Below are 25,400 nucleotides of genomic sequence, written 5' to 3'. Positions count from 1 at the left end.
AAGTTTTGTGGCTGCAGGGCCCGCGGTCTGCCTTGAGCACGGGGGAACCTCTCTGTGAACAGAGATGTCTGGGGATCAGCCAAAAGGGGCGAGGGGCTCTCTCTTTCTCTTTGAAGAAAATCACTTCCCTTGAGTGGCGCACAGCTATCGCCACATTCTCTCTTGGAGAGACGCTTTCTGCAACTCCAGCTTATCTTGGAGGGCAACTGTCTTAAATCTCTGGCTGGGACCCAGGAGAGCAGGGAATGCATCGGTTGAAGGATGCGGTGTGTTCTTCGGGACCGAGCCTTCGGCGCTGACCTCACGGAGATCTGCTTGCTTCCTGCAGCCATCCGATGCGCGCTCCACAGCCACTATGAGCCATGCGCCAACGCCTGTCCATCCACTTGCGTGAACCCAAGCGCTCCGGCCACCTGCAATTGGCCGTGCACGGAAGCCTGCGTCTGCGACCCTGGGTTCTTCCTCAACGATGGCACCTGTGTGCCCAGCCAGCAGTGTGGGTGCTGGCACCAGGGTAAGCATTATCCCGTGGGCTCCAGCTTTTGGACCGACGACACCTGCTCCACCAGATGCACGTGCCCCAGTCGAGGTGGCCAGCTGAGCTGCTCCGGCGCTTCCTGCCCAAAAGATCATTACTGCGGAGTCCAAAACGGCGTCCCAGAGTGCTACCTTCATACCTATGGGGTCTGCCGCGTCCACAACGACCCTCATTACAACACCTTTGACAAAATGACCCACCACTTCATGGGCAGCTGCACCTACACCCTGGTCAAGGTCTGCACCAATGAGACCGGGCTGCCCTACTTTAACGTCGAGGCCAAGAACGAGCATCGCGGGAATCCCTCCGTGTCCTACGTTCAGCGGGTCCTGGTGGAGGTTTACGGGCAGCGGATTGAAATTCTCAAAGGACACAAGGGTCAAGTGCTGGTAACCAAATGCAGTTTCTCATTTCCTACTTGTGCTTTGAAATAGAAGAAAGCTATATTCCTTCTCAACGCTGACTCCCAGCCAGTCAGTGTTGGATGTGAACGGGTGGGGGAAACCGTTTCAAAACCCAGCGGTGATGTTTGAGCCACGTGTTTTCTGAAACTTCACAAAGGCCTTTCTGGTTGTATATCAGTTTGAACAAGGGAAGCGTGAAAGGGATAGTACCGGCCACTCCTTTGACGAGTATCAGGGTATAATATTTCCTTTCCCCCTCCTGGAATTTTAGCCCGAGCCCGCACTTCTGTATAGGGACGTAGTAAGGGGGAACCGAACCATTCCCATCCCAGCAGTTCCCAAGGCGTTCTTAAGATGTTTCCTTTCTGAGGAAACATATTTAGGATTTCTATCTGGCTCCTTCTAGGTGAACAAAGTGCTTACCAGCCTTTCTGTGCGCAAGCTGAACGACTCGGTGAAAGTGGGCGTAAATGGACGCTACGTGACCCTAGAAACCGATTTCGGGCTGACGGTCTCTTACGACACAGATCACTCGGTGGAAATCAGGGTCCCCACCACCTTCTTCAACAAGACCTGCGGCATGTGCGGGAACTTCAACAGCCGCAGGCAGGATGACTACATGATGCCCAACGGAGAGCAAGCCGAGGATTCCAATCAGCTGGGAAAGAGCTGGCAAGTTCCCAATGCGGAGTACGACCCCCCCAATTGCAGGGACACACCACCGCCACCCCCTTGTCCCCCTGAGCTGAGAAATCTCTATGGGACAGAGGCCTACTGCGGACAACTTACCAGTAGCCAGGGACCGTTGGCAGCCTGCCACTCCGCAATCAACCCCGAGAGCTTCTTCACCAGTTGCGTCTTTGACCTGTGTGCCTTGAATGGGTCCCCGGAGGCCTTGTGTGGTGCTCTGGAGGCTTATGCTGACGCCTGCCAGAGAGCTGGCTTGCATCTTCCCAACTGGCGGAATGCCACTTCCTGCAGTGAGTACTGTCTGATAATACTCTGAAAGATGAGACACTGCCATAGTTGGGGGGAAATGCCCTCCCGGTCGGTTGCAGTGGCATCCTAGTTTATGCGGAAGGGCAGGCATCAGCGAAAATCTGCCTTTGGCTGAAGGACTAGCCCGCCTTAAAAGGTGGTGGTGGTGGTGGTGGTAGCGGTGGTGGGAGATGGGCCATCTGCTTAGTTATTGCCTCAGCCGGCAGGTCATCTCTCAGCCAAAGAGGAGAGATGCGTGACTCCCACTGCTGCGATCCGCTTGGCAAACATGGTTCCACGAGCACGTGAAATCCAGGCAGAGTCCCTGGAGTTTCCAGCAGCAGGCCCGGAAAAATGCTTGTGTGGGCTGTGGGCTGTGGCCTTGGGAAGCGTAGCCTCACTGCCTGGATGGGTCTTGCTTTGTTTTGTAGTGATCCCTTGCGATGCTCATAGCCATTACAACGTGTGCACCACTTCCTGCCCCGCCACCTGTTCCAGCCCACTGGCTCCAGGGAACTGCAGCAAGCCTTGCGTGGAGGGCTGCGAATGCGACGAGGGTTTTGTCCTCAGCGAAGCACGGTGTGTGCCGCGGGAGGACTGCGGCTGCCTGGATGGAGACCAATATTACGAGGTTCGTTCCCAAGCAACCTCTGTGGCTGCGGCAGAGTCTGCTGCAAATTGCCACAACGGTGCACGGTTCTCATCTTTTCCTTTGCCCTGCCACCAACAGAAAGGAGAGACGTTCTGGCAGTCGGATTGTCTCGGCCGATGTCGCTGTGCAGAAAATGGCAGCTTGGACTGTAAGCCGGACAGGTGCAAACCAGGCCAAGTCTGTAAAGTGCAGCATGGCATCCTGGGCTGCTACCCTGCAGACAAGGCCACCTGCCACATCTACGGAGACCCCCACTATGTCACCTTCGATGGCCGACTCTACCATTTCCAGGGTGGGTGCAATTACACTGCAGTCGAAATCTGCAGCAACTCCTCCGAGCGCTTCTCGGTGACGACTCGGAACGAACATCGCGGGAGCCCGCACTGGACGGCTCTCAACTCGGTGGCCATCTCGTTGAGAAACATACACTTGGCTCTGAGGAAGAACAAGGAGGTCTACGTGAGTATTACACCCTGAGGAACTGTGCGAGCACAAGGGACGAAGCTGGCTGAATCTTGGGGGGGGGGGGTCTGCCTGCACGTCCAGCACTGCTCCAGTAAAGTTTCCAGGGGTGTGGGGTAGGTGGTAGCCAGGGAAGGCATGGTAGAAAACAAGCCCTTTTGGCCTGCGCCAGAAATCCAGTGACGTGGCAATCCGCGGGCTGACCTTTTTCTTTTCTTCAGGTGAATGGAGCCAAAGTTGATCTTCCTCTGAAGCTACACCCAGAGCTTCGGGTGGAGGAGCAGCCTCCATATGTGGTTGTCGACAGCCCCCTTGGCTTTCTGGTGAAGTTTGATGGAGATCAGGAGCTGTTCATCCAAGTGGACGAGAGATACCAGGGACACCTATGTGGGCTGTGTGGCACGTACTCGGGCAGCCAGCTGGATGATTTCCAACGGCCAGATGGGATCCTGGATCACGATCCCAACAAATTTGGCAACAGCTGGAGAGTGGCAGATGGCCAGTGGAGGTAAGTGGCTGTAACCCAGGCGTTCTGAGGGGTTCCGCCACGGTCTCCGTATCCGGTTCCTTGACTTGGATTGCGAAGTCCCGAACGGTCGGCCAGCTGGACACGCTTTGCAGTACCGTGTACACCGACAGGAAAGCCAACCATGCGTGAGAGTAGGAAGGAGGCCCAATGATTTGGGGTTCAGAGGGCACACTTGCAGCCATTGGACAAATCGTTGCTCTTTAAATTGGTCAGCACTTGAGCCCACCTAGTGCCTCAACAAGGAGGCCAGCTGAGCCAACAATTATGACGTCCATTTCCCCACGCACACCCAAAGGCAGGGTGCTTTACTGTTGGCTTGTTTCCTGTCCCTAGTTGTCTCCCAGAACCACCACCCCCACCCCACTGCGACCCTGCGCAAGAGGCAGCTTTCGAAGGTCTGTGCAGAGTGGTTCTGTCCACAAACGGGCCTTTTGCGGACTGCCATTGGAGCATCCCTCCTCAGCTGTACTTCGAGAGCTGCGTGTATGACCAGTGTGCCACCGGGGGACATACAGGGCAGTTGTGCAAAAGTCTGGAAGCATATGCTGCCGCCTGCGAAGGGAACGGCGTAGACCTCGGCGACTGGAGAAAGGATACGGCTTGCGGTGAGTAGAGCCGTTTGGGGGACTTGGGTGTCTTCCTGCTCGTCTGAAAGCGTCAACAGGGGCAGCAAATGAGATCTCCGTGAGAGTACCCGTGCCTAGGGTCTCCTCCTCAGCCAGCGTACGGCACCTCTGGCACACGTGAGCGGTCGGAAGCCTCCTTTCCTTTCTCCTCTGTCCCCTTTGGAACAAAGCAGGGCCAGAAGTTCCTCCTCCGTGGCGTCTTCTTTGACAGTTTCCTAGCTAGTGTCAATGTGCTCCTTGAACGTTGCGTGGAGCTGTAAGACATGAGAGGTCGATCGTTTGGCCAGATTGATTTCCCTCTGCTCCTTACAAGCAGTAATTGTCCTTCCACCACCGTCCAATGAATTGGGCTGGATGATCGCAGATCAGTGGTTTTATGCTCCTGACTGTACGTATGGAAAGGCGACACAAAGGCTTGGGTTTCCCTTCCCATTTCCTATACCGTGGGTCTGTGTGTGTGTGTGTGTGTGTGTTTGTGTGTGTGTGTGAAACGCAACTGAGAGGAAATCACACATGACTACTCTCTTTTTAGCATGGATTACTACCACCCCTGGAGATTCTACCACCAGCCCGACCCCTCCCACACCAGGTGAGTCTCCTCAAAGCCAGGACAGATCCATTCTCCAGTTTTCCTCTTCCCTCTTTCCCAGAATGATGGTCCTCCTGTGCTTTGAGCTTGCCACCGATTCGTGTTGGCTAAGGAGAGAGGAGTGCGGGGGACTGAGGAGCTTAGCTGTGGTTTGAGGGTCCGTGGGGCTCTTCTCCCTAATTGCTGATCCCACACACTCAGAAGCACTTTGTCTTTGTGGAGAGATTGCTGTGGAGCTCCGGAGAGTTCTCGCCAATGAGCGCGGGTCCTTGTGCGGAGCTGCCAAAACGAACCACCTCGTCTTGGCAGCTTGAATTTCTCTCACTCTCAGTACGTAAGACCTCTCTGTCTTGCCAGCTGCCTCCAGTGCCATTCCCCCTCCTTTGGCAGGACTTCACAATCCACTCAGGATTTCAAGACCTTCTTTCCAAAGATACACACCGGTCTCTTTTCTGTTGCGTTCCTAGATCCGGTAGCGCGCTGCAACTTCTCCTGCTCCTTCGAGGAGGACTTCTGCTCCTGGACCCAATCGTCCACTGACAGCTTTGACTGGAGACGGCACAAAGGCCCAACATCCTCGCCGGACACAGGACCCTCGTACGACCACACCACTGGAGGTGAGGCTGGGACAGATTGGTCTTTCCTACGTTCCCAGAGGGAAAAATCCTCATGCTTTTCCTCCTTTCATAGAATTATACAACTGGAAGAAGCCATTTCCCCGACGGAATCCGATGCCTGCTCCTTGCAGGAATCCCAACTGTAGCATCCCCAAGAGAGGGTTTATTATTTCATTTATTAAAACATTTATATGGCTGCCCAGCTCAGACCACGTGACCGTAGGTGGTGCACAAGAAGAAAAGAAGGGGGGAAAAAACCAAAACGGGACATAATCGAGAAACGCAACAATATTTCTCATAGAAACGTACTAAAACAATAACATGGCAATCAGAAGTGCCTTTTCTATCACTCCTCGAGAACTCTGTTGGTTGCGAGCAAAGGTCTGCGGGATGAGGGTTTTTGGAGCCTCTGCTTGGACATGTCCACTGGCTTTCTTCCTGCCCTCCCCTTCTCTTGGACTCCCTGCCCATAAGCCTTCCTGTAAAGAGGTTGACATAGGTAGAATAGCATATTTAGCAGTTGCCGCCTCTCTGCTCTCAAGATTGTCCCCCTGCTACACTCCAATCTGGGCCACCTTCCCATGAAGGAGTCATCCTTCTGAGAGAGAGAGGGAGAGGGAGAGAGAGAGAGATGTGGGACCCTTTTTCACAGGCCAAGGACAAGCGCCTGGCTAGAGAGAGGCTGCATTAGCCAGGGTTCACTGAAGGATAGATTGTGTCCTTGGAAGTTCAAGGCATCAGACCAGGAGAGCTGCTTGGTATCCTTCACTCTGGGGAACCCAAGGAGACCCCAGGCAGCTTGAAGTGTACTGAACTGTTTCTCCACATCTCCGAGGAAGCCCGTTGCTTTGACCTCTCCCTCTCTCTCTCTCTCTCTCTCTCTCTCTCTTTAGGGGGCTATTTCATTTACCTGGATGGAAGCGATGCCAACCCTGGTGATGTGGCACACTTGATTAGCCCTACATGCAACCCTCAGAGGCCCCTGTGCTTCCGCTTCTGGTATCACATGTATGGCGTAGCCCGCACGATGGCGCTGCGCTTTTATGTCAGCTTGGATGATGGACCACGTTTTCTGGTCTGGTCTGAAACGGGGAACAAGGGCAGCCGGTGGCAGGCAGCAGAATTCAGCGTGGTTCACAAAGGAAGGGTGAAGGTAAGGCTGAGGGTGGCACCTCTGTCACCAAACATCTGGCCGATATCATGGAATCCTGCCCCTTGCTGAAACAGACTGGAGATGTTCTTCTCTTCCCAGATATTGCTGGAAGGAATGCGGGGAGAAGACTTCCGTAGCGATGTGGCCGTGGATGACATCTTTGTAGAGCACGGTTATTGTCCATGTAAGACTTCACAGCTTCTATTTTTTTCTGCGATTTGGCACCGGGCACTGCCCCGAGATGGGGTGAAGAAGGATAGCATCATGGGAACTTGGTTGGGCATTTTCCATGATGTTGGGGTTTTTCTCCCAGGGTGAACAAGGAGGGACATATATAACTAGGAACCCATTTCAACAGCTTAAAACCTACCTCAGTTAGCATGAGGATGGTTTCATGGTGGTGGGTCGAGTTGCAGAAGATGATTCCTTCTTCTCCAAGCCCCCTCAGCGTAGGAGTATCTGGGACACAAGCCCAAGTATGCTTCAAGGTTGGACAGGAAGACTCGGTGATGTTTTAATGATGCTTTGCATATCGCAATCTTAGAGGAAAACCCAGTGCTCATGTCTCTTTTCAGCATGGACACCAACCACCCCAGAACCTACAACCACAACGGAACCGCCCCCTCCCAGCCAAGGTGAGTCTCTTTGCGGTGGAAGCGGATCTGCTCTGGACCGAACAGTCAGCTCATTGATCTCCGACTCTTCTCCTCTTCTGATGAGTCTTTGGCTTGGCTTGAGATCCCACTGGCTAGCAAGAGAGCAGTGCAGGAGATGAATGAGCCGGGTGCTTATCCCAGAGCTGATGGAGCTTGTCTGCCTGTGGCCCCCTTCTCTTGCCCTCTGAAATTCCTTCACGCTGGGTCAACCTTGCTGTAGATCTCCAGGCAGCAATGTCCTTGAGGCCTCTGCTTGGCCCTACAAAGCTGCCGATGCCAGAGGTGAATGTGGCCAAGTACAAGGCAAGGTTGAAGTTCCTGGGGCCATTTCGAGCTCCTGAAGAGCCCAAGAGTGTTGCTCCTCTCACGCATGGGGGGCTGCCATTGCCGCCTCTGCTTATTCCCGTCTCAAACTGGCTAAGGCCGGCACGCGTCAACAGAACCTCCCTTTGTTCTTTCCAGAGTCCTGCCTGGTGTCGGGTGACCCACATTATTACACCTTTGACAAGCAGACTCACCACTTCATGGGCAACTGCACCTATACTCTCTCCCGGCTGTGCGAGCGGAACAGCTCTCGACTGCCCTATTTCAACGTGGAAGCGAGCAACGAGCACAGAGGGGGCAACACGCACGTCTCCTACGTGGAGAGCGTGGACGTTGATGTCTTTGGCATCCGGGTCACCCTGGGAAAGGGAGGAAGAGTGAAGGTAGGTGGAGCTGGTGGAGGCGCGCTTGCTGCGATGGGAGGGCACGAAACAGCACCTTTGTAGCCAAGTCTGCAAGAGCCACGCCTGAATCTCTTTCTAGGTGGGCGGGCAGCCAGTCGTCGTCCCCTCCACCCCAACACGGGGCGTGGAGATCTTACCCAGCGGCTCCTACACGGTGGTTTCTACGGAATTTGGGTTGAGAGTCAAGTTTGACGGAGACCACCAAGTGGAAGTGTCGCTCCCCAGCACGTATGAGGGCGAGGTCTGCGGCATGTGTGGCAACTACAACGGGGATCCTTCCGACGATTCCCTCAACCCCCGTGGGGAACCAGAGCCTGACTCCACCAGCCTGGGCAACAGCTGGCAGGTGGCCAACCTCACCAGGTTTGTAGCTGATATCCCCGAGCGGCGGCTTCTCCCCGAGATGCAGATCGCAGGGGACTGAACCGCCGCGGTGTGGCTTTTGTCTCCAGTTGCTCCTCAGGCTCCGCTCCTGTCTGCACGGAGGCCGAGAAAGACACAGCCGAGAGCAGCGGTTTCTGCGGACGGCTGACGGACACGAGCGGGCCGTTCAGACACTGCCATAGCGCCTTGGACCCGACGGGGCATTTTGCCAGCTGCCTTTATGATCAGTGCGCCTTGCACTTAGATCCAGGCTCCCTCTGCAGGAGCTTGCAGTCCTACGCAGACGCCTGCCAGTCCCTGGGAATTCCCATAGAGCCCTGGAGGAACTCGACCTTTTGTCGTAAGTTTTGTGGCTGCAGGGCCCGCGGTCTGCCTTGAGCACGGGGGAACCTCTCTGTGAACAGAGATGTCTGGGGATCAGCCAAAAGGGGCGAGGGGCTCTCTCTTTCTCTTTGAAGAAAATCACTTCCCTTGAGTGGCGCACAGCTATCGCCACATTCTCTCTTGGAGAGACGCTTTCTGCAACTCCAGCTTATCTTGGAGGGCAACTGTCTTAAATCTCTGGCTGGGACCCAGGAGAGCAGGGAATGCATCGGTTGAAGGATGCGGTGTGTTCTTCGGGACCGAGCCTTCGGCGCTGACCTCACGGAGATCTGCTTGCTTCCTGCAGCCATCCGATGCGCGCTCCACAGCCACTATGAGCCATGCGCCAACGCCTGTCCATCCACTTGCGTGAACCCAAGCGCTCCGGCCACCTGCAATTGGCCATGCACGGAAGCCTGCGTCTGCGACCCTGGGTTCTTCCTCAACGATGGCACCTGTGTGCCCAGCCAGCAGTGTGGGTGCTGGCACCAGGGTAAGCATTATCCCGTGGGCTCCAGCTTTTGGACCGACGACACCTGCTCCACCAGATGCACGTGCCCCAGTCGAGGTGGCCAGCTGAGCTGCTCCGGCGCTTCCTGCCCAAAAGATCATTACTGCGGAGTCCAAAACGGCGTCCCAGAGTGCTACCTTCATACCTATGGGGTCTGCCGCGTCCACAACGACCCTCATTACAACACCTTTGACAAAATGACCCACCACTTCATGGGCAGCTGCACCTACACCCTGGTCAAGGTCTGCACCAATGAGACCGGGCTGCCCTACTTTAACGTCGAGGCCAAGAACGAGCATCGCGGGAATCCCTCCGTGTCCTACGTTCAGCGGGTCCTGGTGGAGGTTTACGGGCAGCGGATTGAAATTCTCAAAGGACACAAGGGTCAAGTGCTGGTAACCAAATGCAGTTTCTCATTTCCTACTTGTGCTTTGAAATAGAAGAAAGCTATATTCCTTCTCAACGCTGACTCCCAGCCAGTCAGTGTTGGATGTGAACGGGTGGGGGAAACCGTTTCAAAACCCAGCGGTGATGTTTGAGCCACGTGTTTTCTGAAACTTCACAAAGGCCTTTCTGGTTGTATATCAGTTTGAACAAGGGAAGCGTGAAAGGGATAGTACCGGCCACTCCTTTGACGAGTATCAGGGTATAATATTTCCTTTCCCCCTCCTGGAATTTTAGCCCGAGCCCGCACTTCTGTATAGGGACGTAGTAAGGGGGAACCGAACCATTCCCATCCCAGCAGTTCCCAAGGCGTTCTTAAGATGTTTCCTTTCTGAGGAAACATATTTAGGATTTCTATCTGGCTCCTTCTAGGTGAACAAAGTGCTTACCAGCCTTTCTGTGCGCAAGCTGAACGACTCGGTGAAAGTGGGCGTAAATGGACGCTACGTGACCCTAGAAACCGATTTCGGGCTGACGGTCTCTTACGACACAGATCACTCGGTGGAAATCAGGGTCCCCACCACCTTCTTCAACAAGACCTGCGGCATGTGCGGGAACTTCAACAGCCGCAGGCAGGATGACTACATGATGCCCAACGGAGAGCAAGCCGAGGATTCCAATCAGCTGGGAAAGAGCTGGCAAGTTCCCAATGCGGAGTACGACCCCCCCAATTGCAGGGACACACCACCGCCACCCCCTTGTCCCCCTGAGCTGAGAAATCTCTATGGGACAGAGGCCTACTGCGGACAACTTACCAGTAGCCAGGGACCGTTGGCAGCCTGCCACTCCGCAATCAACCCCGAGAGCTTCTTCACCAGTTGCGTCTTTGACCTGTGTGCCTTGAATGGGTCCCCGGAGGCCTTGTGTGGTGCTCTGGAGGCTTATGCTGACGCCTGCCAGAGAGCTGGCTTGCATCTTCCCAACTGGCGGAATGCCACTTCCTGCAGTGAGTACTGTCTGATAATACTCTGAAAGATGAGACACTGCCATAGTTGGGGGGAAATGCCCTCCCGGTCGGTTGCAGTGGCATCCTAGTTTATGCGGAAGGGCAGGCATCAGCGAAAATCTGCCTTTGGCTGAAGGACTAGCCCGCCTTAAAAGGTGGTGGTGGTGGTGGTGGTAGTGGTGGTGGGAGATGGGCCATCTGCTTAGTTATTGCCTCAGCCGGCAGGTCATCTCTCAGCCAAAGAGGAGAGATGCGTGACTCCCACTGCTGCGATCCGCTTGGCAAACATGGTTCCACGAGCACGTGAAATCCAGGCAGAGTCCCTGGAGTTTCCAGCAGCAGGCCCGGAAAAATGCTTGTGTGGGCTGTGGGCTGTGGCCTTGGGAAGCGTAGCCTCACTGCCTGGATGGGTCTTGCTTTGTTTTGTAGTGATCCCTTGCGATGCTCATAGCCATTACAACGTGTGCACCACTTCCTGCCCCGCCACCTGTTCCAGCCCACTGGCTCCAGGGAACTGCAGCAAGCCTTGCGTGGAGGGCTGCGAATGCGACGAGGGTTTTGTCCTCAGCGAAGCACGGTGTGTGCCGCGGGAGGACTGCGGCTGCCTGGATGGAGACCAATATTACGAGGTTCGTTCCCAAGCAACCTCTGTGGCTGCGGCAGAGTCTGCTGCAAATTGCCACAACGGTGCACGGTTCTCATCTTTTCCTTTGCCCTGCCACCAACAGAAAGGAGAGACGTTCTGGCAGTCGGATTGTCTCGGCCGATGTCGCTGTGCAGAAAATGGCAGCTTGGACTGTAAGCCGGACAGGTGCAAACCAGGCCAAGTCTGTAAAGTGCAGCATGGCATCCTGGGCTGCTACCCTGCAGACAAGGCCACCTGCCACATCTACGGAGACCCCCACTATGTCACCTTCGATGGCCGACTCTACCATTTCCAGGGTGGGTGCAATTACACTGCAGTCGAAATCTGCAGCAACTCCTCCGAGCGCTTCTCGGTGACGACTCGGAACGAACATCGCGGGAGCCCGCACTGGACGGCTCTCAACTCGGTGGCCATCTCGTTGAGAAACATACACTTGGCTCTGAGGAAGAACAAGGAGGTCTACGTGAGTATTACACCCTGAGGAACTGTGCGAGCACAAGGGACGAAGCTGGCTGAATCTTGGGGGGGGGGGGTCTGCCTGCACGTCCAGCACTGCTCCAGTAAAGTTTCCAGGGGTGTGGGGTAGGTGGTAGCCAGGGAAGGCATGGTAGAAAACAAGCCCTTTTGGCCTGCGCCAGAAATCCAGTGACGTGGCAATCCGCGGGCTGACCTTTTTCTTTTCTTCAGGTGAATGGAGCCAAAGTTGATCTTCCTCTGAAGCTACACCCAGAGCTTCGGGTGGAGGAGCAGCCTCCATATGTGGTTGTCGACAGCCCCCTTGGCTTTCTGGTGAAGTTTGATGGAGATCAGGAGCTGTTCATCCAAGTGGACGAGAGATACCAGGGACACCTATGTGGGCTGTGTGGCACGTACTCGGGCAGCCAGCTGGATGATTTCCAACGGCCAGATGGGATCCTGGATCACGATCCCAACAAATTTGGCAACAGCTGGAGAGTGGCAGATGGCCAGTGGAGGTAAGTGGCTGTAACCCAGGCGTTCTGAGGGGTTCCGCCACGGTCTCCGTATCCGGTTCCTTGACTTGGATTGCGAAGTCCCGAACGGTCGGCCAGCTGGACACGCTTTGCAGTACCGTGTACACCGACAGGAAAGCCAACCATGCGTGAGAGTAGGAAGGAGGCCCAATGATTTGGGGTTCAGAGGGCACACTTGCAGCCATTGGACAAATCGTTGCTCTTTAAATTGGTCAGCACTTGAGCCCACCTAGTGCCTCAACAAGGAGGCCAGCTGAGCCAACAATTATGACGTCCATTTCCCCACGCACACCCAAAGGCAGGGTGCTTTACTGTTGGCTTGTTTCCTGTCCCTAGTTGTCTCCCAGAACCACCACCCCCACCCCACTGCGACCCTGCGCAAGAGGCAGCTTTCGAAGGTCTGTGCAGAGTGGTTCTGTCCACAAACGGGCCTTTTGCGGACTGCCATTGGAGCATCCCTCCTCAGCTGTACTTCGAGAGCTGCGTGTATGACCAGTGTGCCACCGGGGGACATACAGGGCAGTTGTGCAAAAGTCTGGAAGCATATGCCGCCGCCTGCGAAGGGAACGGCGTAGACCTCGGCGACTGGAGAAAGGATACGGCTTGCGGTGAGTAGAGCCGTTTGGGGGACTTGGGTGTCTTCCTGCTCGTCTGAAAGCGTCAACAGGGGCAGCAAATGAGATCTCCGTGAGAGTACCCGTGCCTAGGGTCTCCTCCTCAGCCAGCGTACGGCACCTCTGGCACACGTGAGCGGTCGGAAGCCTCCTTTCCTTTCTCCTCTGTCCCCTTTGGAACAAAGCAGGGCCAGAAGTTCCTCCTCCGTGGCGTCTTCTTTGACAGTTTCCTAGCTAGTGTCAATGTGCTCCTTGAACGTTGCGTGGAGCTGTAAGACATGTCGATCGTTTGGCCAGATTGATTTCCCTCTGCTCCTTACAAGCAGTAATTGTCCTTCCACCACCGTCCAATGAATTGGGCTGGATGATCGCAGATCAGTGGTTTTATGCTCCTGACTGTACGTATGGAAAGGCGACACAAAGGCTTGGGTTTCCCTTCCCATTTCCTATACCGTGGGTCTGTGTGTGTGTGTGTGTGTGTGTTTGTGTGTGTGTGTGAAACGCAACTGAGAGGAAATCACACATGACTACTCTCTTTTTAGCATGGATTACTACCACCCCTGGAGATTCTACCACCAGCCCGACCCCTCCCACACCAGGTGAGTCTCCTCAAAGCCAGGACAGATCCGTTCTCCAGTTTTCCTCTTCCCTCTTTCCCAGAATGATGGTCCTCCTGTGCTTTGAGCTTGCCACCGATTCGTGTTGGCTAAGGAGAGAGAAGTGCGGGGGACTGAGGAGCTTAGCTGTGGTTTGTGGGTCCATGGGGCTCTTCTCCCTAATTGCTGATCCCACACACTCAGAAGCACTTTGTCTTTGTGGAGAGATTGCTGTGGAGCTCCGGAGAGTTCTCGCCAATGAGCGCGGGTCCTTGTGCGGAGCTGCCAAAACGAACCACCTCATTTTGGCAGCTTTTTTTGCTTCACTCTCAGTACGTAAGACCTCTTGAGAGTGATGTGCTCCTTGAACATTGTGTGGAGCTGTAAGACACTAGAGGTCGATCGTTTGGCCAGATTGATGTTCCTCTGCTCTTAATAAGCAGTAATTGTCCTTCCTGGTGGAGTTTTTAAATGTTCATAAAAGAACTCCAAGCAGCTAACAGCAATCTTGCAGAGTAGAAGTGTGGACCAAAAAAAAAGAGAACTTGCATATCAAGCTTAGTTATGTTTAGAAATAAATTCAGTCTTCACACAGCAGTGAGATGAATAAAAGTAGAGATAACTTGCTTTATTTAGCAGATCTGGATAGAGGTAGGTTCATAGTAGAAAAGGCACTTCATCACTGATTCTTTGTGGACACTTTCTATGTGGAATAGAAAGTCTGTGTGCAAGTGAGATATTAGTGGAGAAGGCCTGCATTAGGCAGTCCTCCTGCCTGCATGTCTGCCCATGAGTTAAAGATGGAGACTGTGAATCACCCAGACTCAAGAAGGAGGAGGAACAGGAAATCAGGGGACCCATGTGACTTCCCACAAGAACAATAGAAACACGCCTACCAGATAAGCCCTCTTATTATGCTCGTGAGACAATGCTAAGTTGGCCCCTGATAATTCCAACACTTCCACCACTGTGCAATGAATTGGACTGGATGACCGCAGATCAGTGATTTTATGCTCCCGACTGTACATATGGAATGGCAACACAAAGGCTTGGGTTTCCCTTCCCATTTCCTATACCGTGGGTCTGTCTGTTTGTGTGTGTGTATGTGTGTGTCTACCCTCCGCAGCGATGTGGCCGTGGATGACATCTTTGTAGAGCACGGTTATTGTCCTTGTAAGACTTCACAGCTTCTATTTTTTTCTGCGATTTGGCACCGGGCACTGCCCCGAGATGGGGTGAAGAAGGATAGCATCATGGGAACTTGGTTGGGCATTTTCCATGATGTTGGGGTTTTTCTCCCAGGGTGAACAAGGAGGGACATATATAACTAGGAACCCATTTCAACAGCTTAAAACCTACCTCAGTTAGCATGAGGATGGTTTCATGGTGGTGGGTCGAGTTGCAGAAGATGATTCCTTCTTCTCCAAGCCCCCTCAGCATAGGAGTATCTGGGACACAAGCCCAAGTATGCTTCAAGGTTGGACAGGAAGACTCGGTGATGTTTTAATGATGCTTTGCATATCGCAATCTTAGAGGAAAACCCAGTGCTCATGTCTCTTTTCAGCATGGACACCAACCACCCCAGAACCTACAACCACAACGGAACCGCCCCCTCCCAGCCAAGGTGAGTCTCTTTGCGGTGGAAGCGGATCTGCTCTGGACCGAACAGTCAGCTCATTGATCTCCGACTCTTCTCCTCTTCTGATGAGTCTTTGGCTTGGCTTGAGATCCCACTGGCTAGCAAGAGAGCAGTGCAGGAGATGAATGAGCCGGGTGCTTATCCCAGAGCTGATGGAGCTTGTCTGCCTGTGGCCCCCTTCTCTTGCCCTCTGAAATTCCTTCACGCTGGGTCAACCTTGCTGTAGATCTCCAGGCAGCAATGTCCTTGAGGCCTCTGCTTGGCCCTACAAAGCTGCCGATGCCAGAGGAGAATGTGGTCAAGTACAAGGCAAGGTTGAAGTTCCTGGGGCCATTTCGAGCTCCTGAAGAGCCCAAGAGTGTTGCTCCTCTCACGCATGGGGGGCTGCCATTGCAGCCTCTGCTTATTCCCGTCTCAAACTGGCTAAGGCCGGCACGCGTCAACAGAACCTCCCTCTGTTCTTTCCAGAGTCCTGCCTGGTGTCGGGTGACCCGCATTATTACACCTTTGACAAGCAGACTCACCACTTCATGGGCAACTGCACCTATACTCTCTCCCGGCTGTGCGAGCGGAACAGCTCTCGACTGCCCTATTTCAACGTGGAAGCGAGCAACGAGCACAGAGGGGGCAACACGCACGTCTCCTACGTGGAGAGCGTGGACGTTGATGTCTTTGGCATCCGGGTCACCCTGGGAAAGGGAGGAAGAGTGAAGGTAGGTGGAGCTGGTGGAGGCGCGCTTGCTGCGATGGGAGGGCACGAAACAGCACCTTTGTAGCCGAGTCTGCAAGAGCCACGCCTGAATCTCTTTCTAGGTGGGCGGGCAGCCAGTCGTCGTCCCCTCCACCCCAACACGGGGCGTGGAGATCTTACCCAGCGGCTCCTACACGGTGGTTTCTACGGAATTTGGGTTGAGAGTCAAGTTTGACGGAGACCACCAAGTGGAAGTGTCGCTCCCCAGCACGTATGAGGGCGAGGTCTGCGGCATGTGTGGCAACTACAACGGGGATCCTTCCGACGATTTCCTCAACCCCCGTGGGGAACCAGAGCCTGACTCCACCAGCCTGGGCAACAGCTGGCAGGTGGCCAACCTCACCAGGTTTGTAGCTGATATCCCCGAGCGGCGGCTTCTCCCCGAGATGCAGATCGCAGGGGACTGAACCGCCGCGGTGTGGCTTTTGTCTCCAGTTGCTCCTCAGGCTCCGCTCCTGTCTGCACGGAGGCCGAGAAAGACACAGCCGAGAGCAGCGGTTTCTGCGGACGGCTGACGGACACGAGCGGGCCGTTCAGACACTGCCATAGCGCCTTGGACCCGACGGGGCATTTTGCCAGCTGCCTTTATGATCAGTGCGCCTTGCACTTAGATCCAGGCTCCCTCTGCAGGAGCTTGCAGTCCTACGCAGACGCCTGCCAGTCCCTGGGAATTCCCATAGAGCCCTGGAGGAACTCGACCTTTTGTCGTAAGTTTTGTGGCTGCAGGGCCCGCGGTCTGCCTTGAGCACGGGGGAACCTCTCTGTGAACAGAGATGTCTGGGGATCAGCCAAAAGGGGCGAGGGGCTCTCTCTTTCTCTTTGAAGAAAATCACTTCCCTTGAGTGGCGCACAGCTATCGCCACATTCTCTCTTGGAGAGACGCTTTCTGCAACTCCAGCTTATCTTGGAGGGCAACTGTCTTAAATCTCTGGCTGGGACCCAGGAGAGCAGGGAATGCATCGGTTGAAGGATGCGGTGTGTTCTTCGGGACCGAGCCTTCGGCGCTGACCTCACGGAGATCTGCTTGCTTCCTGCAGCCATCCGATGCGCGCTCCACAGCCACTATGAGCCATGCGCCAACGCCTGTCCATCCACTTGCGTGAACCCAAGCGCTCCGGCCACCTGCAATTGGCCGTGCACGGAAGCCTGCGTCTGCGACCCTGGGTTCTTCCTCAACGATGGCACCTGTGTGCCCAGCCAGCAGTGTGGGTGCTGGCACCAGGGTAAGCATTATCCCGTGGGCTCCAGCTTTTGGACCGACGACACCTGCTCCACCAGATGCACGTGCCCCAGTCGAGGTGGCCAGCTGAGCTGCTCCGGCGCTTCCTGCCCAAAAGATCATTACTGCGGAGTCCAAAACGGCGTCCCAGAGTGCTACCTTCATACCTATGGGGTCTGCCGCGTCCACAACGACCCTCATTACAACACCTTTGACAAAATGACCCACCACTTCATGGGCAGCTGCACCTACACCCTGGTCAAGGTCTGCACCAATGAGACCGGGCTGCCCTACTTTAACGTCGAGGCCAAGAACGAGCATCGCGGGAATCCCTCCGTGTCCTACGTTCAGCGGGTCCTGGTGGAGGTTTACGGGCAGCGGATTGAAATTCTCAAAGGACACAAGGGTCAAGTGCTGGTAACGAAATGCAGTTTCTCATTTCCTACTTGTGCTTTGAAATAGAAGAAAGCTATATTCCTTCTCAACGCTGACTCCCAGCCAGTCAGTGTTGGATGTGAACGGGTGGGGGAAACCGTTTCAAAACCCAGCGGTGATGTTTGAGCCACGTGTTTTCTGAAACTTCACAAAGGCCTTTCTGGTTGTATATCAGTTTGAACAAGGGAAGCGTGAAAGGGATAGTACCGGCCACTCCTTTGACGAGTATCAGGGTATAATATTTCCTTTCCCCCTCCTGGAATTTTAGCCCGAGCCCGCACTTCTGTATAGGGACGTAGTAAGGGGGAACCGAACCATTCCCATCCCAGCAGTTCCCAAGGCGTTCTTAAGATGTTTCCTTTCTGAGGAAACATATTTAGGATTTCTATCTGGCTCCTTCTAGGTGAACAAAGTGCTTACCAGCCTTTCTGTGCGCAAGCTGAACGACTCGGTGAAAGTGGGCGTAAATGGACGCTACGTGACCCTAGAAACTGATTTCGGGCTGACGGTCTCTTACGACACAGATCACTCGGTGGAAATCAGGGTCCCCACCACCTTCTTCAACAAGACCTGCGGCATGTGCGGGAACTTCAACAGCCGCAGGCAGGATGACTACATGATGCCCAACGGAGAGCAAGCCGAGGATTCCAATCAGCTGGGAAAGAGCTGGCAAGTTCCCAATGCGGAGTACGACCCCCCCAATTGCAGGGACACACCACCGCCACCCCCTTGTCCCCCTGAGCTGAGAAATCTCTATGGGACAGAGGCCTACTGCGGACAACTTACCAGTAGCCAGGGACCGTTGGCAGCCTGCCACTCCGCAATCAACCCCGAGAGCTTCTTCACCAGTTGCGTCTTTGACCTGTGTGCCTTGAATGGGTCCCCGGAGGCCTTGTGTGGTGCTCTGGAGGCTTATGCTGACGCCTGCCAGAGAGCTGGCTTGCATCTTCCCAACTGGCGGAATGCCACTTCCTGCAGTGAGTACTGTCTGATAATACTCTGAAAGATGAGACACTGCCATAGTTGGGGGGAAATGCCCTCCCGGTCGGTTGCAGTGGCATCCTAGTTTATGCGGAAGGGCAGGCATCAGCGAAAATCTGCCTTTGGCTGAAGGACTAGCCCGCCTTAAAAGGTGGTGGTGGTGGTGGTGGTAGTGGTGGTGGGAGATGGGCCATCTGCTTAGTTATTGCCTCAGCCGGCAGGTCATCTCTCAGCCAAAGAGGAGAGATGCGTGACTCCCACTGCTGCGATCCGCTTGGCAAACATGGTTCCACGAGCACGTGAAATCCAGGCAGAGTCCCTGGAGTTTCCAGCAGCAGGCCCGGAAAAATGCTTGTGTGGGCTGTGGGCTGTGGGCTGTGGCCTTGGGAAGCGTAGCCTCACTGCCTGGATGGGTCTTGCTTTGTTTTGTAGTGATCCCTTGCGATGCTCATAGCCATTACAACGTGTGCACCACTTCCTGCCCCGCCACCTGTTCCAGCCCACTGGCTCCAGGGAACTGCAGCAAGCCTTGCGTGGAGGGCTGCGAATGCGACGAGGGTTTTGTCCTCAGCGAAGCACGGTGTGTGCCGCGGGAGGACTGCGGCTGCCTGGATGGAGACCAATATTACGAGGTTCGTTCCCAAGCAACCTCTGTGGCTGCGGCAGAGTCTGCTGCAAATTGCCACAACGGTGCACGGTTCTCATCTTTTCCTTTGCCCTGCCACCAACAGAAAGGAGAGACGTTCTGGCAGTCGGATTGTCTCGGCCGATGTCGCTGTGCAGAAAATGGCAGCTTGGACTGTAAGCCGGACAGTTGCAAACCAGGCCAAGTCTGTAAAGTGCAGCATGGCATCCTGGGCTGCTACCCTGCAGACAAGGCCACCTGCCACATCTACGGAGACCCCCACTATGTCACCTTCGATGGCCGACTCTACCATTTCCAGGGTGGGTGCAATTACACTGCAGTCGAAATCTGCAGCAACTCCTCCGAGCGCTTCTCGGTGACGACTCGGAACGAACATCGCGGGAGCCCGCACTGGACGGCTCTCAACTCGGTGGCCATCTCGTTGAGAAACATACACTTGGCTCTGAGGAAGAACAAGGAGGTCTACGTGAGTATTACACCCTGAAGAACTGTGCGAGCACAAGGGACGAAGCTGGCTGAATCTTGGGGGGGGGGGGTCTGCCTGCACGTCCAGCACTGCTCCAGTAAAGTTTCCAGGGGTGTGGGGTAGGTGGTAGCCAGGGAAGGCATGGTAGAAAACAAGCCGTTTTGGCCTGCGCCAGAAATCCAGTGACGTGGCAATCCGCGGGCTGACCTTTTTCTTTTCTTCAGGTGAATGGAGCCAAAGTTGATCTTCCTCTGAAGCTACACCCAGAGCTTCGGGTGGAGGAGCAGCCTCCATATGTGGTTGTCGACAGCCCCCTTGGCTTTCTGGTGAAGTTTGATGGAGATCAGGAGCTGTTCATCCAAGTGGACGAGAGATACCAGGGACACCTATGTGGGCTGTGTGGCACGTACTCGGGCAGCCAGCTGGATGATTTCCAACGGCCAGATGGGATCCTGGATCACGATCCCAACAAATTTGGCAACAGCTGGAGAGTGGCAGATGGCCAGTGGAGGTAAGTGGCTGTAACCCAGGCGTTCTGAGGGGTTCCGCCACGGTCTCCGTATCCGGTTCCTTGACTTGGATTGCGAAGTCCCGAACGGTCGGCCAGCTGGACACGCTTTGCAGTACCGTGTACACCGACAGGAAAGCCAACCATGCGTGAGAGTAGGAAGGAGGCCCAATGATTTGGGGTTCAGAGGGCACACTTGCAGCCATTGGACAAATCGTTGCTCTTTAAATTGGTCAGCACTTGAGCCCACCTAGTGCCTCAACAAGGAGGCCAGCTGAGCCAACAATTATGACGTCCATTTCCCCACGCACACCCAAAGGCAGGGTGCTTTACTGTTGGCTTGTTTCCTGTCCCTAGTTGTCTCCCAGAACCACCACCCCCACCCCACTGCGACCCTGCGCAAGAGGCAGCTTTCGAAGGTCTGTGCAGAGTGGTTCTGTCCACAAACGGGCCTTTTGCGGACTGCCATTGGAGCATCCCTCCTCAGCTGTACTTCGAGAGCTGCGTGTATGACCAGTGTGCCACCGGGGGACATACAGGGCAGTTGTGCAAAAGTCTGGAAGCATATGCCGCCGCCTGCGAAGGGAACGGCGTAGACCTCGGCGACTGGAGAAAGGATACGGCTTGCGGTGAGTAGAGCCGTTTGGGGGACTTGGGTGTCTTCCTGCTCGTCTGAAAGCGTCAACAGGGGCAGCAAATGAGATCTCCGTGAGAGTACCCGTGCCTAGGGTCTCCTCCTCAGCCAGCGTACGGCACCTCTGGCACACGTGAGCGGTCGGAAGCCTCCTTTCCTTTCTCCTCTGTCCCCTTTGGAACAAAGCAGGGCCAGAAGTTCCTCCTCCGTGGCGTCTTCTTTGACAGTTTCCTAGCTAGTGTCAATGTGCTCCTTGAACGTTGCGTGGAGCTGTAAGACATGAGAGGTCGATCGTTTGGCCAGATTGATTTCCCTCTGCTCCTTACAAGCAGTAATTGTCCTTCCACCACCGTCCAATGAATTGGGCTGGATGATCACAGATCAGTGGTTTTATGCTCCTGACTGTACGTATGGAAAGGCGACACAAAGGCTTGGGTTTCCCTTCCCATTTCCTATACCGTGGGTCTGTGTGTGTGTGTGTGTGTGTGTTTGTGTGTGTGTGTGAAACGCAACTGAGAGGAAATCACACATGACTACTCTCTTTTTAGCATGGATTACTACCACCCCTGGAGATTCTACCACCAGCCCGACCCCTCCCACACCAGGTGAGTCTCCTCAAAGCCAGGACAGATCCGTTCTCCAGTTTTCCTCTTCCCTCTTTCCCAGAATGATGGTCCTCCTGTGCTTTGAGCTTGCCACCGATTCGTGTTGGCTAAGGAGAGAGAAGTGCGGGGGACTGAGGAGCTCAGCTGTGGTTTGTGGGTCCATGGGGCTCTTCTCCCTAATTGCTGATCCCACACACTCAGAAGCACTTTGTCTTTGTGGAGAGATTGCTGTGGAGCTCTGGAGAGTTCTTGCCAATGAGCGCGTGTCCTTGTGTGGACCTGCCAAAACGAACCACCTCGTTTTGGCAGCTTTGTGTGTTTGTGTGTGTGTGTGTGAGAAACACAACTGAGAGGAAATCACACATGACTTCTCTCTTTTTAGCATGGATAACTACCACTCCTGAAGATTCCACCATCAGCCCAACCCCTCCCACCCCAGGTGAGTCTCCAAAAAACCAGGACAGATCCATTCTCCAATTCTCCTCTTCCCTCTTTCTGGGAATGATGCTCCTCCTGTGCTTTGAGCTTGTCAATGATTCTCGTTAATGGAGAAGAGGATGGTTAAGACACAATCCTTCCCCCTTCCCCCTTCCCCCTCCCCCCTGTCAAATCTCTCTTGGCTGCAATTCACAAAGGACAGCCATGACTTCAATGCAGCTTCACATTTCCAGCGGGAAAAGATGAGGCATGAAGTACACGGCCACCCATCTTAGATTTGCGAGACTCGTTATGGCTAAGAACAATGAAAAACTGTACAAGGACTTAGAACAATATCTAAAAATCCCTCACAAATGCAATCAACCAGTGTGGTAAAAGCAAGCCCCCCTCCCCTTGCCCTTCCAAGAGTGTTCAAGTGGGGCCCTTGGAATGTTGCCCCACCTCTGACTTGAAAGGTGCCTAGAGATTAATCTCCTGCTTTCCTGACTCCATGGCTGGATCGAAAATTGTTATACTACTTCTGTTCCTGTTTTTATATCTCTGAGTGCAGAGGCTGCTTATGTGGGGACCAATTTGGAGAAGCGGGAGACTTCGCACCTCATTAAGGGGGGCTTCTTGGAGGAATTGAGCAGGAAGATCCTGCTACCACACTCTTTTTGCATGAGCTGCTGGGTTTTGTGAGCAGACAGCTTTCAGTTGCTTCACTGACCATGCTGCTGTGGGAACAGATCTCCAACCAATACCTTGTTTCTTTCCCCCCAGCCCGTGTTGTCTGCACTGCCTCAGGTGACCCACATTACACCACCTTTGATGGCCGTGTCCACCATTTCATGGGCAACTGTACCTACACCTTGGCCAAAGTCTGCACCAATTCCAGCAGTGGTCTGGGTGTCTTTGATGTGTCTACCACCAACGAGCACCGGGGCTCCAACCAGGTTGTGTCCTACGTCAATTCAGTGCACATGGAGGTGTACGGAACCCGGGTGTCTTTGCTGAAGAACAGGAGAGTTAATGTAAGGGAATCCTGGTTCTGTGGGCTGTAGGGTGACACGGTCTCTCCAGAAGGTCTGAGGTCATCCATGTAAGATTGGGAAGGGGAAACACGGGCAGCTATCTGTGCAGGCGACCAAGTTTGACATATGCTGAAAGACTGGGAGAGACTGGTATGGCTGCAGCAGAATTTAGCTACCCAGATCTTGACTTTTGCTTTCCTTCTAAAGGGCAGCTCTAGAGCCTCTGTGGACAGGGCCATCTCTAGTAGGTGTTTCTAAGAGGTCCTCCATGGCGATAGTGGGAGGGTTGCCCATATCCTGAGAGGTCAGGCAAAAAGGAAATCAAGCCAGTCCATCCAGTGAATACCTGAGGCTGCCACTGAGAGCTTCCACTGTTAATCCAGCTGGGCCAGCAGAACCCTACTGACCAGGAATGCTGGGAGCTGCACCCCAGCAGGTGGAGGGAGGTCAAGTCTGCTCTGATTGGCCACAGCATCTTAGACTCTCGAACACAGAAAGACCTTTGCTAGCCCAGGTGCCTCATCCTCTTTGGACACCCAATAAGTTTTTTTCACTGGACATGCCCAGAATTTGTAAGATTTCCAGAAATCATCTTTTCTTGATTTATAATTTAGCTCTGTGACTGGATACATAATTTGTTTTTCAAAAATGAACATCACATTTCTCTAAAAGGAAGGCAGTGTGTTATTTTGCAAAATAATGTGTCTTTCAAATGATGGAATCGTCTTAGATTTGCTGAGCATATGCTGATGCAGGCGGATTAGTTTTTCCTTCTTTCCGGTTTTGTTTTTCGGGAGGGCTATTATAGCCTTAAATTCAGGGCTGTTTTCTTTTCAGGTAAATATAATTGTTCTTACAGCATTCCTGAGATTAGGTGAGCCCTGACCCTGCTGGCCTTTCACAAAGCCCTAAAAACATAGTTTTGTGTCTGGTCCTGGGGCCCCGGGCATGTAATAGAGCCTGTCTCTTGGCTTTGTTGATAGTTATTTATTAAGCTCAGCTGCTATGTGTTTTTATTTTATATTATGTGAGATGGGCAGCTACTGTATATAAATAAAATGAAATAAATTAAACAAACAAACAAAACTTCCTATATAAAACAAGCCTATCTTTAACCTCCCTATTCCTCAAGCAAAGAGGACCCAGAGCACCTGGGTGGGCAGGCTGGGAGGAAGAGCTATGGATGGACTTTTTTGGCCCAACTAATTCTGCTGTCATGCCTAGAAAATGCTCTGCATCAAGCTACCCAAACCCCGTGCTGGGAGTTGCCCTGAGCAGAGGGGGGGGGGGGGCAGGCTGCTCAGAAAGGCCTGGCCAAGTCCTGGGAGTGGGCCTTGGCTCTTAGGAGCAAGGAGGACTGGCCCCCAGAAGGCTTCATCAGGGCTCTTTCTATGTGGAGAGAAGCATCAAGGAGGCTTCCTCAGCTTCACCACAGGGTGTGAGACAGTCATTGGCTTCGGGATTGCAGGATATGACTCTTCTTGGAAATCTTCCCCAGGTCAATGGCACTCGGAGGAACCTGCCTGTGTTCATTGGGGGCAACAAGATTGTGGTGCAGAACAGCGGTGGCTACGTGTTCTTGGAAACAGACTTTGGCCTGGGCATCCGCTTTGATGGGAACCAATATGTGGAAGTCTCCCTGCCACCTGCATACCAGGGACTGCTCTGTGGCCTGTGTGGTGAGATGTGGGTCCTTACTATGGGCAAGAGTGGGCAACCACTGGAGGATGATAGTACTGTAGATGGAATCAGCAGGAGCAGGAGCAAAGCTCTGTGCCTGACCAGGAGAGGAGAGCAGTCACCCCTTTCAAACAGAATGTTAAATGCTGATCAGATAAAGAAATGTGGCCCCAGAGATGAGTGTCTTCTCTCCCCCCCACCAAAGGTAATTTCAATGGGGATCCAGGAGATGACAATCTAAAGCCTGATGGACAACCTGCAGGAAGCTCTACCCACCTCGGAAACAGTTGGCTTGTCCCAGACAACACCAGCAAGTATGCACTGCATGGCATAAGCATAGCTGACGTACCTTTGGTGAAGAGAATGCCGCAAAGCCTTCCATGACGGGAGCCTCTCAAACTACAAGCGTCTTCCTCGTAGATGATGATCCTCCGGTTCAAAGGGTTCTAGAGTTATCCTCCATAAAATACCTTTGTCAGCCTTCTGTAACCTGGTGCCTTCAGATGTCTTAGGATTACCACCAGAGGTGTCCAGAAGGGCTCAAAAAAGTCAAGGTGGTGGCTGAGATTATCCCTGATCACAACTCTCAGAATTCTCAGCCATGATGCCTAGGAGTCCTGGGAACTGTGGTCAAAGCACATCTAGAATTCTGAGAATTGTGGTCCCCCAGCTGCAGACGGAGACAATTGGACGCTCACTTCTCACTACTAGATACTTTCCAGGTTGCTTCCAGATGGGGGCTCAGTAGATTTTCTATGGTACAGTGGAAGATGGGAAACCTGAGAGGAAAGGAGAATGTCAGCCAGACCCTCCCATGGTCTTGGCCTTGTGGCAGTGTGATTGTGCAATAAAAGAAGCATCCAGAAGGGACTCTGGGGCTTCCCAACTGAGGAGAAGCGCTGGAGGCTGTTCTGCACAGCTGCTGACCCTTTCCGAGTTATGTGTCAATCCATCACC

The 25,400-nt window shown here is 53.8% G+C and overlaps 2 protein-coding genes across 2 annotated transcripts in view; one reads left to right on the top strand and one right to left on the bottom strand.

Moving 5' to 3' along the window:
- The window catches only part of LOC134499535 (probable cation-transporting ATPase 13A4), a 180,240-nt gene that overhangs the window by 40,883 nt on the left and 113,957 nt on the right, over positions 1 to 25,400 (bottom strand). The gene's annotated exons all lie outside the window — the stretch shown is intronic.
- LOC134499798 (uncharacterized) overlaps positions 1 to 25,400 on the top strand; it is a 77,585-nt gene that overhangs the window by 35,437 nt on the left and 16,748 nt on the right. Inside the window, exons 49-82 of the mRNA XM_063306642.1 lie at positions 329 to 927; positions 1,349 to 1,922; positions 2,352 to 2,551; positions 2,651 to 3,031; positions 3,256 to 3,542; positions 3,897 to 4,168; positions 4,722 to 4,778; positions 5,246 to 5,395; positions 6,289 to 6,605; positions 7,093 to 7,183; positions 7,667 to 7,911; positions 8,012 to 8,295; positions 8,385 to 8,656; positions 8,987 to 9,585; positions 10,007 to 10,580; positions 11,010 to 11,209; positions 11,309 to 11,689; positions 11,914 to 12,200; positions 12,555 to 12,826; positions 13,375 to 13,760; positions 14,962 to 15,052; positions 15,536 to 15,780; positions 15,881 to 16,164; positions 16,254 to 16,525; positions 16,856 to 17,454; positions 17,876 to 18,449; positions 18,886 to 19,085; positions 19,185 to 19,565; positions 19,790 to 20,076; positions 20,431 to 20,702; positions 21,256 to 21,633; positions 22,513 to 22,763; positions 24,262 to 24,442; positions 24,649 to 24,757. Coding sequence (XP_063162712.1) covers positions 329 to 927; positions 1,349 to 1,922; positions 2,352 to 2,551; positions 2,651 to 3,031; positions 3,256 to 3,542; positions 3,897 to 4,168; positions 4,722 to 4,778; positions 5,246 to 5,395; positions 6,289 to 6,605; positions 7,093 to 7,183; positions 7,667 to 7,911; positions 8,012 to 8,295; positions 8,385 to 8,656; positions 8,987 to 9,585; positions 10,007 to 10,580; positions 11,010 to 11,209; positions 11,309 to 11,689; positions 11,914 to 12,200; positions 12,555 to 12,826; positions 13,375 to 13,760; positions 14,962 to 15,052; positions 15,536 to 15,780; positions 15,881 to 16,164; positions 16,254 to 16,525; positions 16,856 to 17,454; positions 17,876 to 18,449; positions 18,886 to 19,085; positions 19,185 to 19,565; positions 19,790 to 20,076; positions 20,431 to 20,702; positions 21,256 to 21,633; positions 22,513 to 22,763; positions 24,262 to 24,442; positions 24,649 to 24,757 — 10,552 coding nt within the window. The remainder of the gene's footprint in view (positions 1 to 328; positions 928 to 1,348; positions 1,923 to 2,351; positions 2,552 to 2,650; positions 3,032 to 3,255; positions 3,543 to 3,896; positions 4,169 to 4,721; positions 4,779 to 5,245; positions 5,396 to 6,288; positions 6,606 to 7,092; positions 7,184 to 7,666; positions 7,912 to 8,011; positions 8,296 to 8,384; positions 8,657 to 8,986; positions 9,586 to 10,006; positions 10,581 to 11,009; positions 11,210 to 11,308; positions 11,690 to 11,913; positions 12,201 to 12,554; positions 12,827 to 13,374; positions 13,761 to 14,961; positions 15,053 to 15,535; positions 15,781 to 15,880; positions 16,165 to 16,253; positions 16,526 to 16,855; positions 17,455 to 17,875; positions 18,450 to 18,885; positions 19,086 to 19,184; positions 19,566 to 19,789; positions 20,077 to 20,430; positions 20,703 to 21,255; positions 21,634 to 22,512; positions 22,764 to 24,261; positions 24,443 to 24,648; positions 24,758 to 25,400) is intronic.

Source organism: Candoia aspera, chromosome 6 (genome assembly GCF_035149785.1).
Source record: "Candoia aspera isolate rCanAsp1 chromosome 6, rCanAsp1.hap2, whole genome shotgun sequence".
NCBI lineage: Eukaryota > Metazoa > Chordata > Lepidosauria > Squamata > Boidae > Candoia > Candoia aspera.
This window is presented reverse-complemented; position numbering and strand designations above follow the sequence as displayed.